Source organism: Engystomops pustulosus, chromosome 8, assembly GCF_040894005.1.
Source record: "Engystomops pustulosus chromosome 8, aEngPut4.maternal, whole genome shotgun sequence".
In the NCBI taxonomy this organism is placed as follows: Eukaryota; Metazoa; Chordata; class Amphibia; order Anura; family Leptodactylidae; genus Engystomops; species Engystomops pustulosus.
Genome location: NC_092418.1, coordinates 68,528,384 through 68,544,250, shown reverse-complemented (window position 1 = coordinate 68,544,250; position 15,867 = coordinate 68,528,384). Strand labels below are relative to the sequence as shown.

At 39.9% G+C, this 15,867-nt stretch overlaps 1 protein-coding gene across 11 annotated transcripts in view; it reads left to right on the top strand.

Moving 5' to 3' along the window:
* ADAM23 (ADAM metallopeptidase domain 23) overlaps positions 1 to 15,867 on the top strand; it is a 162,330-nt gene that overhangs the window by 122,907 nt on the left and 23,556 nt on the right. For 7 of the 11 annotated variants that reach the window (XR_011849397.1, XR_011849398.1, XM_072121067.1 and 4 more), the window contains exons 15-22: positions 152 to 251; positions 823 to 894; positions 4,425 to 4,529; positions 4,835 to 4,915; positions 5,906 to 5,956; positions 6,992 to 7,055; positions 8,352 to 8,457; positions 11,162 to 11,281. Coding sequence is in view for 9 of the 11 variants with exons in the window: in XM_072121067.1 (XP_071977168.1) it covers positions 152 to 251; positions 823 to 894; positions 4,425 to 4,529; positions 4,835 to 4,915; positions 5,906 to 5,956; positions 6,992 to 7,055; positions 8,352 to 8,457; positions 11,162 to 11,281 (699 nt within the window). In the remaining 2 variants the exon portion in view is untranslated. Of the gene's footprint in view, positions 1 to 151; positions 252 to 822; positions 895 to 4,424; positions 4,530 to 4,834; positions 4,916 to 5,905; positions 5,957 to 6,991; positions 7,056 to 8,351; positions 8,458 to 11,161; positions 11,282 to 11,524; positions 11,658 to 15,867 lie in introns of those variants that run through there. The other 4 variants (XM_072121072.1, XM_072121071.1, XM_072121070.1 and 1 more) reach the window with 2 other exon arrangements.

The following is a 15,867-nucleotide window of genomic DNA, read 5'->3' as shown; positions in this document are numbered from 1 at the left end:
TGATGGATTTTTAAAGGATTTATTTAAAGAACCACTGCTGTCACGGGTAAAGCATAAGAGTAAAATGTGCTAACACTAGAATTTAGAAAGAGTATGTTGTGATGATTTCTATTTTTATACAAAGAAACTTTTTGTGTTTGTCACCCTGTAGTGTGTACCATTCACGGAGATTTTCAAAGTGTAGTATTGCTGACTTCAAGGAATTCCTTAACCGTGGAGGAGGGTTATGTCTTTTCAATAGACCAACCAAGGTACATTAAGGATATCCATTTACAGTAGAGTTGCTTTCATACATTTTAGAATAATTGTCAACAGTAAATCTGCATCTCATCAAGTATGTCATTTGTAGGATTACTTGGCCCCCATATCCCACACGCCAACACACAAGAAATATTTGGAGATGCCCCTTCAGCCACCAAGTTGGAGCAGTGATCCACTTTTTCCGATGCTGGACTAATGGAACATCTACAAGTATTTCTTGAGTGGCAGTGGCCATCAGTAAGTGCAGAACAGTGGGTCTTAGGTGGCATTTTAACCTAAACAGAAGGGGAATAGAGAGTGCTAAAGAACTCTATTTTAAACATGGTCACCATGTTAAGCCATGCTTACTTTAACTATATTTTAATTCCTCTCAAAAAACATTTTGAGAACCGTAAAATTGTAAGCTATTATCTGAGAAATCAATTGTAAAGTTAACATTGTAATTAAGCATTATAATGTTTTTAATAAACTAATTGATAGAGACTGTTTTTTATATTTTAGAAACTAGTGCAGTGGTTGTTAGAGTTTATAAAGGGAGTGACCATCTTTTCTATTTTTCAGCTGTTCGAAGTAACCGAGTGTGGCAATGGTTATGTAGAGCCAGGAGAAGAGTGTGACTGTGGTTCACGAACAGTAAGTCTTCTTCAATGAACTTATTTTCATTCTAATTTACTCCATCTTATGATCTTCTTATGTGTTATGGGTTGACGCTTTCCCTTTAACCTTCTTTTCCTTTTATAGAGCGATATATTTTTTGAAGGAAGAACTTTACTTGCTGCTAGCACCTTTAAATATTCCATATATGACACTAGGGAAAAAAATCCAGATGCTCTGTACATTTAATAAAAAAGTGAGAATATACTGATACAAAACAACCTTTTCCCAAGCAATTACATTTTTTTAAGGTATTGAAACATAACAAACAAAACATATAAACTTAACACACCAAGGTATCTTTATAAAAATGTATTTATGTTGCCATATTCTTATACCCGTAACTTTTTTAAACTTTATGGCTGTGTAAAGGGTAGTTTTTTTGTGGCACCAGCTGACTTTTTCATTCAAAAAATGTACAACCTTTTTGATTACTTTGAGTTAACATTTTAGGGGTGGTGAAATATGAACAAGGGGGATTCACATGCCAGATATTGTAATGAACATACATTTACAAGGGAGATTCACATGCCAGGTTTTGTCCTGTTCATAAAGCCATTAATATCCCTTATTTACTTCTAGCCTTATCTTGTATAGCTAATGAGACATTGGAAACTTATTACTACAAAGGGTGCACAGGGACTCTGGCTCTGTAGGGTGTAGCTATTAGCTAACACCTTTTGCAGCCACATCAACTCCAAAAGGCTTGAGGAGACTTCCCTCCAATTTTTAAACCAGAATGTCTGGCTCAGAGGTAGTGGACCCTCTGAACCACCGCGGACGATGACACAAGCTGGACCTAAGGATGACACCTGGGCCCAGAGTCTAAGTGGTACCCGGTTTTCACCAGAGCCCGCAGCAAAGCGGCTTGGACTTGCTGCGGTGTGGTACCACCAGGTTGTTCCACAAGCGTGACTAGTCCGTGGTGGCAGTCGAGGTACAGGAACAGCAGGTAATCGCGTAGTCGGGAGCAGGTGAGTGGCACTCGCACCATGCCAGCGGGCACTGAGGGGCACAGGTGAGCACCCGTGACAGTACCCCCCCCCCTTCGTCCTCCCCCTCTTATTGGGCTGGAGAAATCTCTGGTCCAGTATATTGTCCACTGGCTCCCAAGTTCTCTCCTCCGGCCCAAACCCCTTCCAGTCAACCAAGAAGAACTGCTTACCCTTCACCGTCTTCATATCAAGGATCTCCTTTACCTCATAGATGTCAGCTTCTGGAGCAGGAGGATGTACTTGCCGGGAGAAGTGGTTCATGATGACAGGCTTGAGCATGGAGACATGGTTGAAGTTCGGGATGCGCATGGTGGGCGGAAGGCACAGCTTGTAGGACACCGGATTGATGCGAGTCAAGACGGGTACAGGTAGAGGCTTCAGCATACAGCTTGACTGGCACTCTGATCCCAAACAAAGACTTTCCCCCGTCATCCAGTTGAGGACAGTTGCATGGAACTGTAGCCATGGAAGGCCCAACAGGAGGGATGAGGTAAATCACGTCAGCAAGAAGAAATACAGTCTCTCCCTATACTTGCATGGAAATTGGCTCAGTGCGGTACCGGACCACATCTGAGAGGATTTGTCCGCTGGTCGAGGATATGACCAAAAGCTTTTCGAGGAGGACCACAGGGATGTGGTGCTGGGAGATCAGAGTGGCATCCACAAAGTTCCCTGCAGAGCCAGAGTCCAAGAAAGCCGAGACCTGGATCTGGGTGCAGGTGCCAACACTGAGGAGCACAGGAATAGTCAGGCGTGGAGAAGCTTTGCTCAAACCTAGGCACACTTCTCCCAAGAGCCCTAGGTGCTGGCGTTTCCCAAACGTTGGGGATGGACAGGGCAAGTCCCAATGAAGTGCTCTGGGCTGGCACAGTACAGACATCGTCCTGACATAGTCTGGAACGCTCCTGGAGGGATAGTCAGGTTGTGTCCACCTGCATAGGTTCCTCAGCATACGATACAGGTGGAGGCTGGAAGGCAGTTGCCAAGCGAGGAAAACGTGTTACACGGACTTGAGGTTGCTTGAAGTGTAGTTCCTCAGCGCTCTCCTAAACTGTACATCAATCTGAGTGACCACTGTGATGAGACCACTCAGAGTAGATGGCAGGTCACGAGCAGCCAAAGCGTCTTTGACCTGAGAAGAGAGTCCTTTGTTAAAGAGGGCTGCATCGTTCCAAACAAGTTCAGAGGCCAGGGCGCGGAACTGAACTGCATACTCTCCCACAGACGAGTCGCCTTGATGCAGGTTCAGCAACGCAGGGGAAGCCCGTGCAGGTTCTTCGAACACGGACTGGAATTCCGCCAGAAATGCCATGTGAGTAGCCATGACCGAGTCGGCATGAGTTCAATGTGCAGGGAACACTGGGTAATGAAGCCCCTGCACAACATCATATTTATCAGGCACCGGGACCGGTTTTCACCAGAGCCCGCATCAAAGCGGGTTGGACTTGCTGCGGTGTGGTACCACCAGGTCGTTTCACAGGCGTTTTCCTTTACAGACGTGTATTATATTTATAGTTAAATACATTGGTGATTTCAGATACCCAAAATCTTTTTTGTCTTTGTTTATTTATTTCTATATGTGTTTAGGAGAGAGAGGAATTATTCAGATTTACATTTTCCCCCTTTTTTGATTTACTAGGGTTTTTGAACCTCAATCTGCAATCAGATACTTATTACTTATCCTTCTAATAATGTATGATGCTGGGAAACATCTTGCCTAAATGTGTGCAATTAGAAATGGCTGTACACCTGGAGGACCACCATGCATAGAATAAGCAAAAATGCACACAAATGTATGATTATATTGTATGTATAGGAACATTTCACAAAAAAAGCTACGCCAATCAATTCAGCTCCGTCTGCTCTATAACATGCTGGCAGTAGATTGGACTGCATTTTAAAAAGGTGGAATAAAGTCATCAAACTTTTTTTTCTCTGTTTGGAGTGCTGCTGTTTTCTAGGATATATTTTGAACATTATGTTGCTGGGAGGATCTAAATAGCACCCTCAGGGTGCGTTCACATGTTCCGCTAGCTTTGCGTTCATAACGTGATGCTAGCGCACAGGCTCGGGGCGATCGTCTATACATTTCCAGAAAAACCCATGCGATCAGGTTATCAACCGCATGCGTTTCCCGGGAAACGCATATGCGATCGGCCCGAGCTCTGCCCCCTGTTCATGATGCAACGCTAGTGGAACATGTGAACGCATCCTCACTCTAGTTTTCCATGGAATGTGCTGTTATTTTTTGTATTTTGGCCTGTTGTTATGCTTATCTAGAATAACTGGCATTTTACATAACCAGTGTTAACATATGTAGGTAAAAGTATAGGTAAATGCTGTACTATAAAATAAATATTTTATTAAGCCAGTAATAACCTGCATGTGTATATTGATATTCATACATTTTCATCTCATCAGTGTTCAGTGATGTGTTGAGATGGGTTGAGGACATCAGTGCATCACCTACTGTATGCGTTTCCAACATGTTTCCATGTTCTGCCTTTCTCATAGACTAAACATTTTATCCAGGATTGCTTTGGTGACTGCTGCAAGAAATGCTCCCTGTCTAATGGAGCACACTGTAGTGATGGGCCCTGCTGTAACACCTCCTGCTTGGTGAGTAAAAACTGCTCTTTTAAACAGGTATGGGTGGATGTGTCACTGCATTGCTGCTGTGGAATCTCCAGGGGATAATCCACAGCATTTAACAGTAGCAGCATAGCGTATGGGAACCAAACAAATGGCACCCACCTGCTACTGTCAATTACTGCTGCAATTTAAAGTACACGACAGCTGAAAAGAGATTTGTCTGATTACATTGCTGTCAACATTGCGATTACAAAACACATGTGTTAACACAATGTTGACAACAATCTAAATGCCATCTACTAATACCCCTTCTATATATTCTATATATACAGTTCCTTCCTCGGGAGTATGACTGCCGTTATGCTGTTAATGAATGTGACATCACAGAGCACTGCACTGGAGACTCTGGCCAGGTAACTTCATGTTAAAAATACAATACAATACAACTTTATTGATCCCTCGGGGGGGGGGGGGGGATTATTTTGTACATAGTGTTCCGGCAATTGTTACACAGAGACTGGTTGAACAATACAAATACATAAAGGTGCTTAGGTGCTCCGATGAAGCCGCTACTGGTACACTGCTCCACTGGCAAAAGATTTTACTCCATTAAACTTCATGCATACTCAGGTGGGGAATGAAATGTCTTTTCTAGAATTCCTTCGTTTATGTAAAACCTTTTTACCTATAAAAAATTGCTTCTAAATGTGAAAATTAGCAGAGAAGACTCTAACTTGAGATGAATCAAGTTTAGAGGCTCCAGGTGGAGTGTCCCTTCAGATGCCCCGGTCTTTGGTTCTGTAGTACTTAGAACTGTCTATAGCCCATTGCATTTCCAACTAGGTCGTTACTTCTAGGTCCTAAATAGAACCAAAGATAGAGGCTTCCCATCTCAGGAATACTAGAAAGGGTATTTCATACCCTGGTGGCAGGTTCCCTTTAACCCTTCTTTACCACTGTAAATGATAGTTTCCTATGCAGGCACTGGAGTTGATATGACAGTGCTGGTTCAAAGAGTAACGTTAGCAACATCAAGTACATAGGGGTCAATCAGAAGCTCAATCTCTGAAGTGTCTTAATTATTGGCGTACTTGACATGTGACATCCAGGAATTACCAAGACCGACCTAGCGTAGTGTACAGCTATAACTCTTCCAGTGTTTGGCGAGTTATGGTAAATTGTGATGCCCTAACCTGCCTTGTTTCCTGCGTGGCACGTGAGAGGAAAAAGTTGCAAGTTCTGTAGCACACACAAGCAATAGCGCACATGGTAAAATATATCAATGTACTTCTGTAGACTGTATTGACAAAAAACCGAAAAGCATCTCCTGGAGCAAGATATGCTTTCTATAGTTTTTTTTCTTTTGAGTTTAAGCTCAAGTCTACCATGTTTTGCATTCATAGTGTCCGCCTAATCTTCGGAAACAAGATGGATTTGCCTGCGATTCAAATCAGGTAATCTTTGACTGGTGGTTTTAATTATGTCTTAATACTGGTTTCTTTTTCCAATTCAGGCACTAGACTGCACAAGCATAGCTGTTCTGAAGTATTGCAGCCACTTCCGGGTGATTAATGGAGGTTCCAGTAGATGAACCCCCAATGATCTGATATTGGTAGCCTTTTCAAAGAACAATAAATCAGTTTCAAAATGCTAGAAAAACACTTTAAGGGTGATGTCACACATGGCGTTTTTGGTCCGTTCTTAAACATCCGTTTTCAGTCCGTTTTGGCTGTTTACCATGCACTTGGCTGCTTACAACCTGTTTATCTCTTAAGATAATTGGGAAAAACGGACCAAAAACAGAACTAAAACTCCATGTGTGGCATCACCCTAAGGCCACTTGCACACAACTAAGGGTGATGGCGTTTTGAACACGTTTTTGGGACGTTTTTTAAGCAGTCCATCAAAAACGCATGTGTTAAAAACGCATCAGTTTTTGATAGGTTTGAGTTTTAATTCAAACTGGTCAAAAAATCATGCGTTTTCAAAAAGCCACAAGTGCCATCACCCTAAATGTACTGCAGATTTTCAGTGCAGATCTAAGCAATGAAAACCCACAGCCACTTTGAGCACCAGTTGTGTGAATGAGATTCTGCAGTCCGAACTTTTCAGTGGTAAATTGACCTGAAGTGAAGATTTGTCAAATCCCCAAAATGACACTTTCTGCAATAGGTCATGGAAGTAAGAGCTCTCCTTTTGGAGACTTTACCAATAATGGCCGCCTTGCAGACATGACACTTACAGACATTGATGCTCCACTGGGGGATTCTGGGAAAAATATGCAAATATTTTTTTCCAGGATGGGATAAAGAAAACATTGCCTCTTATATTTTCACTTTTGGCACTACCCAGTTTTTTTGGATTTGTGACCTGCTTTTTAGCTTCTTTTTGATCTAGACGTGTTTCATTCCTTCCATAATACGGCATAAATGGCTCTGTGTGATGCACTTGTGTAGCAGAACAGTTAACTGATTTAACTACTCTTTTAGGGCCGCTGCTACAATGGTGAATGCAAGACGAGAGACAATCAGTGCAAACACATCTGGGGGCAGAGTAAGTTGAAGGGTCTGTTTCACACAAGGCCACCACAGTGATTTTGGTTATACTGTGATAGATAATGGTCAGAGCTGCTTTCATTATAATTTAAACTAAAAGCAAAATACTATTAAATGGAAAAGAGTCAAAAATCTTCTCCCTGTTTATATTTTTGGACTTTTTATACCAAAATATAAATAAAAATAACACAGCTTTGGTCTTTTCATATGTTACAACCCAGTGCTAATTATCAAGTGTTGTATAAACTCCAAAATGTCTCCAGTTAAGTCTAAAAAAAGCCCTCATCCAGGTTTATTAACCCCTTACCTCCACACCTGTTTTCCACGTTAATGCCCATTTTTTTTCCATCAATGCATTCTTTATTGTAAAACTTTTTTTTTCTGTTACTATAGTTATATGGGGTCTTGTGGGTTTTTTCGGGGCAAAATGTAGTTGTTTATAGCACAATTTTAAGTTTCATATACCATAATGTTCATCTTTTATTAATTTGTAGTGTTTTTCTTTTTTAATGACCTTCTTTGCATAATGAAATAGTATAAGGGGAAAAACAGTAGAATATCCGTAAATGCTAAACTTCACCAGATTTAACATTAAAGAGAAGTCATTTTTTAAATCTGATGCATTTAAAAACTGTCTATCCTAAATTTACACTGTATGTAATGACTATTATAATGACACATAATAAATCTTCCTGAAAGCATCTATTGAAACAAGGTATCTTCTGTAGAAAATTACCAATAATGCATTTAGCTGTAGCTGTTAAGTTAATGGAAACATGTCAGCTTTTATAGTGGGGATTACAGATGTTCTAGAAGAGAGGACTAAAAGTAAATCAATAAGCACTTCTTAGGCTCTATATATGTTCGTTCCTGTTTATTCTCAATTTAGCTTTGTGATATTATATAAGAGTATCATAAATTAATGTTAGGACACAAGATTAAGGAAGCAGCGTAGAAAACTACACTAATAGTAAAGCAATGATGATATAAACTGTATATGGGACCCAGACATATTACCGGTTCGGCTGCTGAGCAATACGGAAAATTAAAGCCCCTAGCAACTAACTGGGACTATTATGATTGGCTATCACAGGAATGGCTAGTAGCTAGTGGCATTTCCAAGCCGGCAATGTGTCCAGGTCCCGTGCGGCGCACTGGAAGCTTGGATCCGATTCATATATATATATATATATAGTGTGTGTGTCCTATGTTCATCTAGTCCTAATGTGTTAGAAAACAGAATGTCCATAGTGTCCTTGACAGATTTCTGCTATATCTTTCTTCAAAATAACAGAAGCTGCAGGCTCAGATAAGCATTGCTATGAGAAGCTGAATACTGAAGGCACAGAGAAGGGAAATTGTGGGAAAGATGGAGATGGTTGGCTTCAATGCAGCAAACAGTAAGTCAGACGGCACATAATGTGTAATATTTGATTTGAGGTTTTACATTCTGTGTAGGTGATTACCCTCAATGAACTGTATGTAAAACATATTTTTCCACCACAATCATCCTCTGTACTTCTAACCTCTCTAATTCCTTTTATTCAAATCTTATGGTTCAGTCAGGGGGCATTGCTAGGGTGGTAAAAGATCCGGGGCACAGGCCCTAATGCATATGTACCGAACATTCATTAATGCCCAATACTGTATACAACCTATACACAACAAATACAGTTACAGAAAACACAGGAGAAATCCCTACTTATTACATCCGGTGACTGCAGGTTACGTGTCCTCTTCTCCATTAGGTCCAGCATCACCATTTCTCTTCCTCTTCAGCCATGTGTCTGCAGTTTACCACACAGACTTCTTATGTTCATCTTATGTTCTTTATTGTCCCAACATCTTGGTCCCCTAACAATGTTATCTTGCTACTACCCCAAACACTCCCCCTCTTTTAGTGTAAGGCCCCTTTCACATACATGCACGCTACACCCAAGCCAGGACTGCTTCATTGGGGAGATGGAGGGGTGACTGTTCCTCACCCCTCCTCTCTCCATAAGATTGACTGCTCCTCGCCTCTTCATTTTTTCTGGCAATGGCACGGTGTCACACGACTGTGCTCATTATGTGCGCACAATGCACTCCTATTGCAGCCGTATGCTAGCCACTGTTTGCATGGCTTTACAAACACCATATACGATCATGTGAAAAGGGTCTAATAGAGTACACAGAAAGTCCTCTTGAAAATACTGTTAACATAGAAATAATAAATGCTTCCTAGTAACATGTTGTAAAAGCCATAAAACCTATATATACTGTATATTATATACATACATTTTGGTTTACAAATAGTACATTTACAAACAGTCCCCATTGTGGCCTCCACACTTTATAATGATGCTGACAATTACTGCCCCCACTAGGGTATAAGGCCCCATAATTTACATTACATCCCCTCATTGTGCCACCCACCTAATAATGTTCCTTAAAGAGAACCCGTCATGCAAAATAACCCCCCTAAACTAAATATATTTTCATAAACTGCCATTAGAGAGCATTGCCTCTATCCCTTCATTGTCCCTCTACATGCCTGTAAACCTAAGCAATGAGGTCCTAAAGCTGTATGCAAATGACCTGTAAAATGTCCAATGAAGCATTAGCATATTCAAGCTGTCCACTCTATTCATGAGTGGGAGGCACAGCCACACCCCCAGTGCTTGACTGACAGCCTGTATAATTATGTGAGGCGGTATAATGATGTGCTTCCTGGTGCTGGTGGCCACGCCCCCTGCAGCCTGTGTGTGTGTTTAGGAGAGACACAGCAGCTCCAGGCAGCCATGTTATAGCAGAACATGTCAGGTACTGTGTCTCTTACCTGTATATTAGGAGGATGCAGCATGTCAGCAGATGACATACACACACTAGCCATGCATTACTATACATTACACACAGACATGAGCAGGGGGAGGAGAGGGGAGGGGTAACAGGAGTGACATCACTGCCTCTGACCATGTGACCAGCCTCATTTACATGATAAAGAATAGATTATTTTACAATGAATAATGTATGAAATAACTAGATAAAGGCTGGGATGGGATCCTTGTGAGCTGCTCCAACAGGTAGAGGTGACAGGACAAGTGACACAGACCTGATGACAGGTGTCCTTTAATCTTGAACTTACAAATACGAATGCAATCTGCACTTAATACCTGTGACTCCACTAATTGGCGTTCAATGTGACCCCAAACTAAATAATGCCCTGCCTAATCATGCCCACATAAAGAATCCCCTAACCTAATAACTAGACTACTTTTGTAGTTATTGTGTAATGTCCACACAGCCTACAGTAATGTCCCCCACAGTTCCCAATAAGAAGCCCCCACAGCTCCAGTAATGTCTCGAACAGCCCCCCAGTAATGTTCCCAAAGCCCAATTTAATGTCCCCCTCACAGCCACCCAATGTCCTCACAGACCCTGATGTTTCCCACAGCCCCTTGTAATGACCCCCACAGCCCCCCTCAATGTATTCTTATTCACCAGTAATGTCACCACAGCCCCCTGTAATATTCCCGACACATCCCCAAATGTCCTCACAGTCCCCCAGTAGTGTCCCTAAAGCCCCCTGTAATGTTTCCCACAGCCCCCCAATGTCTAAATAGATCCCAGTATGGGTGACAGGTCCTCTTTACGGATGCTATAATTTGCAGGTTGTAAAATTTGTAGCTGAAAAGCAGATTTGGTTACTTCAGTTTTAGTAATTGTATGAAGATATATTTATGTGAACATATAACTATGAGGTATGTATGAACTCTACATTTTTTTTTGTCATCAAACTCATTTTTATGCATTTTATAAATAAAAATGTTCACTTACAATGTCAATGTTGATTGCAATTTTGACATTATGATAAGAGGCTGCTTTCAAAAATTATATGGTTGAACGGGGTTTAGTATGATTCCTAAAGTTTTTATTTTGGATTTATTTGTAGATAATAATAATTCTTCTATTTATATAGCGCACACAGATTACGCAGTGCTGCACAGAGCTTGCCAAATCACATGTCAACATTGTAAAAATTGCCCTGGCAAATGTTGGTGCGCAATATCTGCAAACTGTTGGTAGGAAGGGTTAAATGATATTTTGTGGTTTTCTGTTTTATAGTGATGTATTCTGCGGTTTCTTACTTTGTGCAAATGTTTCTAAGATTCCCCGCATTGGTAAATTAGCCGGTGACATTCCACCGACATACATCAATTACCAAGGGAGAGTGATGGACTGCAGGTACGCATAGTTCACCCAATGTTTTTCATGCCAGTATGTGTTTGCCACTTTAATAATTTTTTATAGTTCTAAGACTAATTCACATGTTTTTAGTATTTTTGTCCACCAGAATATTTAAAATAAATAGATAATGTTGCGTGTTTTGCTATTGTGCAGTATTTCTTTAACCTCCACCCACCATAGCCTTTAAAAGCAATAAATAGCCATCTAAAAGCAATAACTTTTTTATTTTCTGTTTTACAGAAGAATTCGAGGGTTTGTTTTCTACAGAACAAAACATACTTCCTAGTTTCCCAGTTGGATTGACACAGTTGCTACATGTTTGTATGCTTTTACTGTGTGGTCCCTATATGTTTTGAATCAGTACAATCATGCCATATTTTTTTATAATTTTTTATGTTTAAAATATGTTATACAATCCTTTGGAGAAAAATGTCTTCATATTGCTATATTCTCATACTAGTGACAAGTGATTTATGCTTGCATTTAGATTACTTTTTCCATTATGATATTAACTATATGGAAGGGGGGGGGGTAAATCATATATCAATATAATATATACACAATATCTTGACACTTTGAAAGCTTGCAATCTTTAGTTATGTATTGTTTACAATTGAATAGGAATCCACAGTTAGGGCATAAGGACAACAACAGGATCATCAGAATTAATATCAATATGGTATCAGGATAGCTGGGAACTTGAAATTCTGCACAGGTGTAAATGCACAAGGTGGTAATAATAATACTTTTAATTTTGTTTATAGGGGCCATCATATTCCGTAGCGCTTTACAGATTATGGGGAACAAATATAAATAAAATAAGACATTACAGAGTGATAACATAGTCATATGAAAAAATAGGAATGAGCGCCCTTCCTCTTGAGAGCTTACAGTCTATGAGGATGAAGGGGATTACAAGAGGTATAAAAAGCTTGTTTAATGGCCCTGCCATTCTTTATAATGGAATAAAAATGATTTAATAACTAAAAATGCTGTGCTTGCACCCGTTATTAAAGTCCAAGGTTAATGGGACTGAAGAGAAGCCTGTAGTTTAGTACCTGGCGTTTGCCAGGGGCATACACAGAATTGGTTAATACAAAGAGAGTTAAAGTTGTATATGTTGGGGAGTATGATAGGCCTGCCTAAAGAGATCTGTTTTAAGGGCACTTTTTAGCTTTGGAGGTTGGGTAGGGAGATAGACCGTGGTAGGACATTCCAGAGAATTGGTGCAGTTCAGGAAAAATCCTTGAGAGATGTGAGTGGGAGGTTCGAATTAAGGAATAAAATAATCTAAGATCACTGCTGGATTGAAAAGCAAGGGTTGGGTGATAGAGTGAAATCGGAGAGGTTGGGAGGTGCAGAGCTTTGTGTTTGAGGGTGATCAATTCGAACTGTATCCGGGAGGAGATGGGCAACCAGTACAGTGACAGACATAGACTGGAGGAATCCGTGTAGAATTTGGTCTGAAAGACAAGCCTGGATGCTGTGTTAAGAATGGATTGTAGAGTAAAGAGTTTAGTAAGTTGTCCACACAAACTCTGGAACAGCATAACACCAGCTCACAACCCCGAGATCCACTAGCACCGCAGGCCGCCACCAACCGCACAAGGGATAGGTGTCTCTATCACAATATGAGTACAAGAGAGGTCTATGCAGAGATAAGGTGATCAACATATCTCAAAATATCAGTACATTAAGTTATATAAACACAGTAAGTGATCAAATACCATCTATGTTACAAAGTCATATATACTGTTTTTTCATATGATACATAGGTATATAGCATACATATAAGGGATATCTAGTATTGATCATTACATTGGTGGCATCATGGTAAGGTATGGTTGGAGTGAGAGCAACACATAAATGTGCTGTAGTGGACAACTCACCAGAACTGCTGGAGGGAAGAAGCAGAATAGTAGAAGAGGCCTCTGTGAGGCTAGCAGTGTAGCCAGATATCAGCTACTATACTGCATTGGAGTCTGTTGCTATAGTGCCAGAAGCAATGAATAAATGCAAGAAGGAGAGATCATGTAGCCTTTGTGGTTTGGTGCCAAACCACAGACCAGAAGTGACGTTGTGCCAACCATGATGCACTTCGAGTTGGCTATTTCGCAATGGAAGAACATACCAAATTGGGTAAGAATGCTAGGAACACTTACTAGGTAAGTGAATAAAGATTTGGGAGGAACATATTATATACTATGTTAATGATAATATGAATATTGCAGTTATACAATATAGAGATGAATAAACAAATAAACAAAAACTATCCTATTCTCATTAGAGGAGGTTGCATGGGATTTGGGCTGTAGAGATTCAGTATGCTATCTGCATAACCTCTTGCTTTAAATTTGGTGTTTGTCATAATCTGACACCATCTATGTGGGATCTAGGAAGTGCTCATTTAATAGATATAGAATGGGCACTATTGAAATTGAGAAGACCATTCCTATCTGTAGGCTTGGTGAATAAGTCAGTGGATAGATTGGTATTTGAGTTTATGAGTTGGTTCATATCATTGGTCTATGAGTTTGGTATCTAGGAAATAAATTCTGGTATGGTTAAAGTGTTTTGTGAACTTCAGTTCAGGCCAAATGTTGTACAGTATATTTATCTTTGAAATGCCATGATGGAATCCAAGGACCCTCACAATTGCATACAATGTAACAATGTAACAATCAATGCCATCAAAGAGAATGTAATTGAAACAGAGAATTGGAGTATATAAAAAAAGTATGCCATGTACACATTTGTATGGGGGGCGGGGGGCACGTAGGGCGCCATTTGTAGTCACACAGACCTGTAAAAAGAACATATCCTGAAATAAAAAAAAATAATTTTATTTAAGTATCAGAGAAAGTAAAAGTATGCAAAGTTGGATAACTTTCTGTGGGGAATCTGTGTTAGGTAATAACTCAGCTACCACTGTGATGCCCTTTTTATGTTCTATGGCCTTGTAAAGACTGGTGACAATTCCATGTCTCCAAGTATAGTCAACTGGAGTGGGGATCTTTTTTATTTGTAATAGTTTTATTTGGATATAATAAGGAATCTTTTGATGCCATAATTGGTCTTCCCGTTTCAATTGTAAACAACAAATAACCAATGAACTTATTGCCTTTAAATTGAAATGGAGTATTCTCTTACATGGGTACCCTCAGGTTCTAGAAGGAGTGACTTATTAATGACAACTTCTTTAATTGGCTCCTTACGGTGTTTGGGTGTATTAACCCATCTTTTCAGACATATAACATTCCCTAAATGCATGTAGCGTTCACTTTCTCTATTTTCTTCTTTATCTTTCCCATCTTTTAAATCCCTCACCACTTGATACCATTGAACATATGATGGGATCATGAAGGATGTATGATGAAGGAGTTTTCTACATTATGCAGTTAACATCTTTTGATCAGTGATGACACTGATCGTGGGTGTTAACCATTGAAATGCTGTGGACATAGCTGCCTATGACATTTAAATTCCTGACATCTTGGTTTGCATTGTTACCATCCGTGGCGTCATTGCAGGCCTAAAACAGCTGGGAGTCTCTACACAACTCCCACGCCTTTCATTCTGTAGGCTCAGTCTTTCTACAGATCAGCAGTAAAATCCCAAAATACTGCAATACAATTGTATTGAAATATACAGTAGGAGTCATCAGACCCCCTAGGGTTAAAGTATCCTAAGGGTCCTAAAAATAAAAAAAAAAAAATTAAAAATTAAGAAAACCTAAAAGTTCAGAACACCTATCTTTCAGTAGAACACAGAAAAGGAATGTGAGACGAATGCTTAATTACTTTTTTTTAAATACACTAAACCATAGTAAAATCTATATAAATTGTGAAATCCATAAAACAGTACCTACAAGAAAATGTGTTTAGAATGTTTTTCCAGTTTCCCAGTACATTGGGTGGAAAATGAAATGGTGTCAGTATGAAGTACATTTTTTTTAATCAGAAAACAAGCCCTTGTACATCTCTGTTAATGGAAAAATAAAAAATTTATGGCTTTTGAAGGAGGTGAGCAAAAATTTGAAATGGACAAAGAAAACGGTTAAAGAAAACCTACCATCAAAATCAAGCATGATAGACCAGGGGCACTTACCCATAGATCCAGGCACTGTGACTGTGGTAATCTTCTTATATTTGTTATCCATGGCCTCCTTCCTTCAAAAATCAACTTTTAAAATTATGCTAATGATCCAGTAGGACTGGGGGCTATTAGCAGAGCCCCTCCACGCTGTAGATTCACAGTCTATTACACTTTCTCCTTCTCCCCCCATTCCCACAGCATTTCCCTGTCCTGCTGTAATTTTACGGGAGCATACTAACTTTTATCACACAGTGGGAGGGGTAGAGTGCTCCTCACACTGCAACAACCTATGAAATTATGGCATGGAAGAACATTGGTAACACCTCCAAAACCGTTCTGGCTCATTACCATTTAACCATTGATTTTTACAAAGAAGGAGGCCATGGATAAGAAATATATACGTAGATTACCACAGTCACAGTGCCTGGATCTATGAGCAAGTGTTCATGTTTTATCATGCTGGATTTTGATGCTAAATTTTCTTTAAA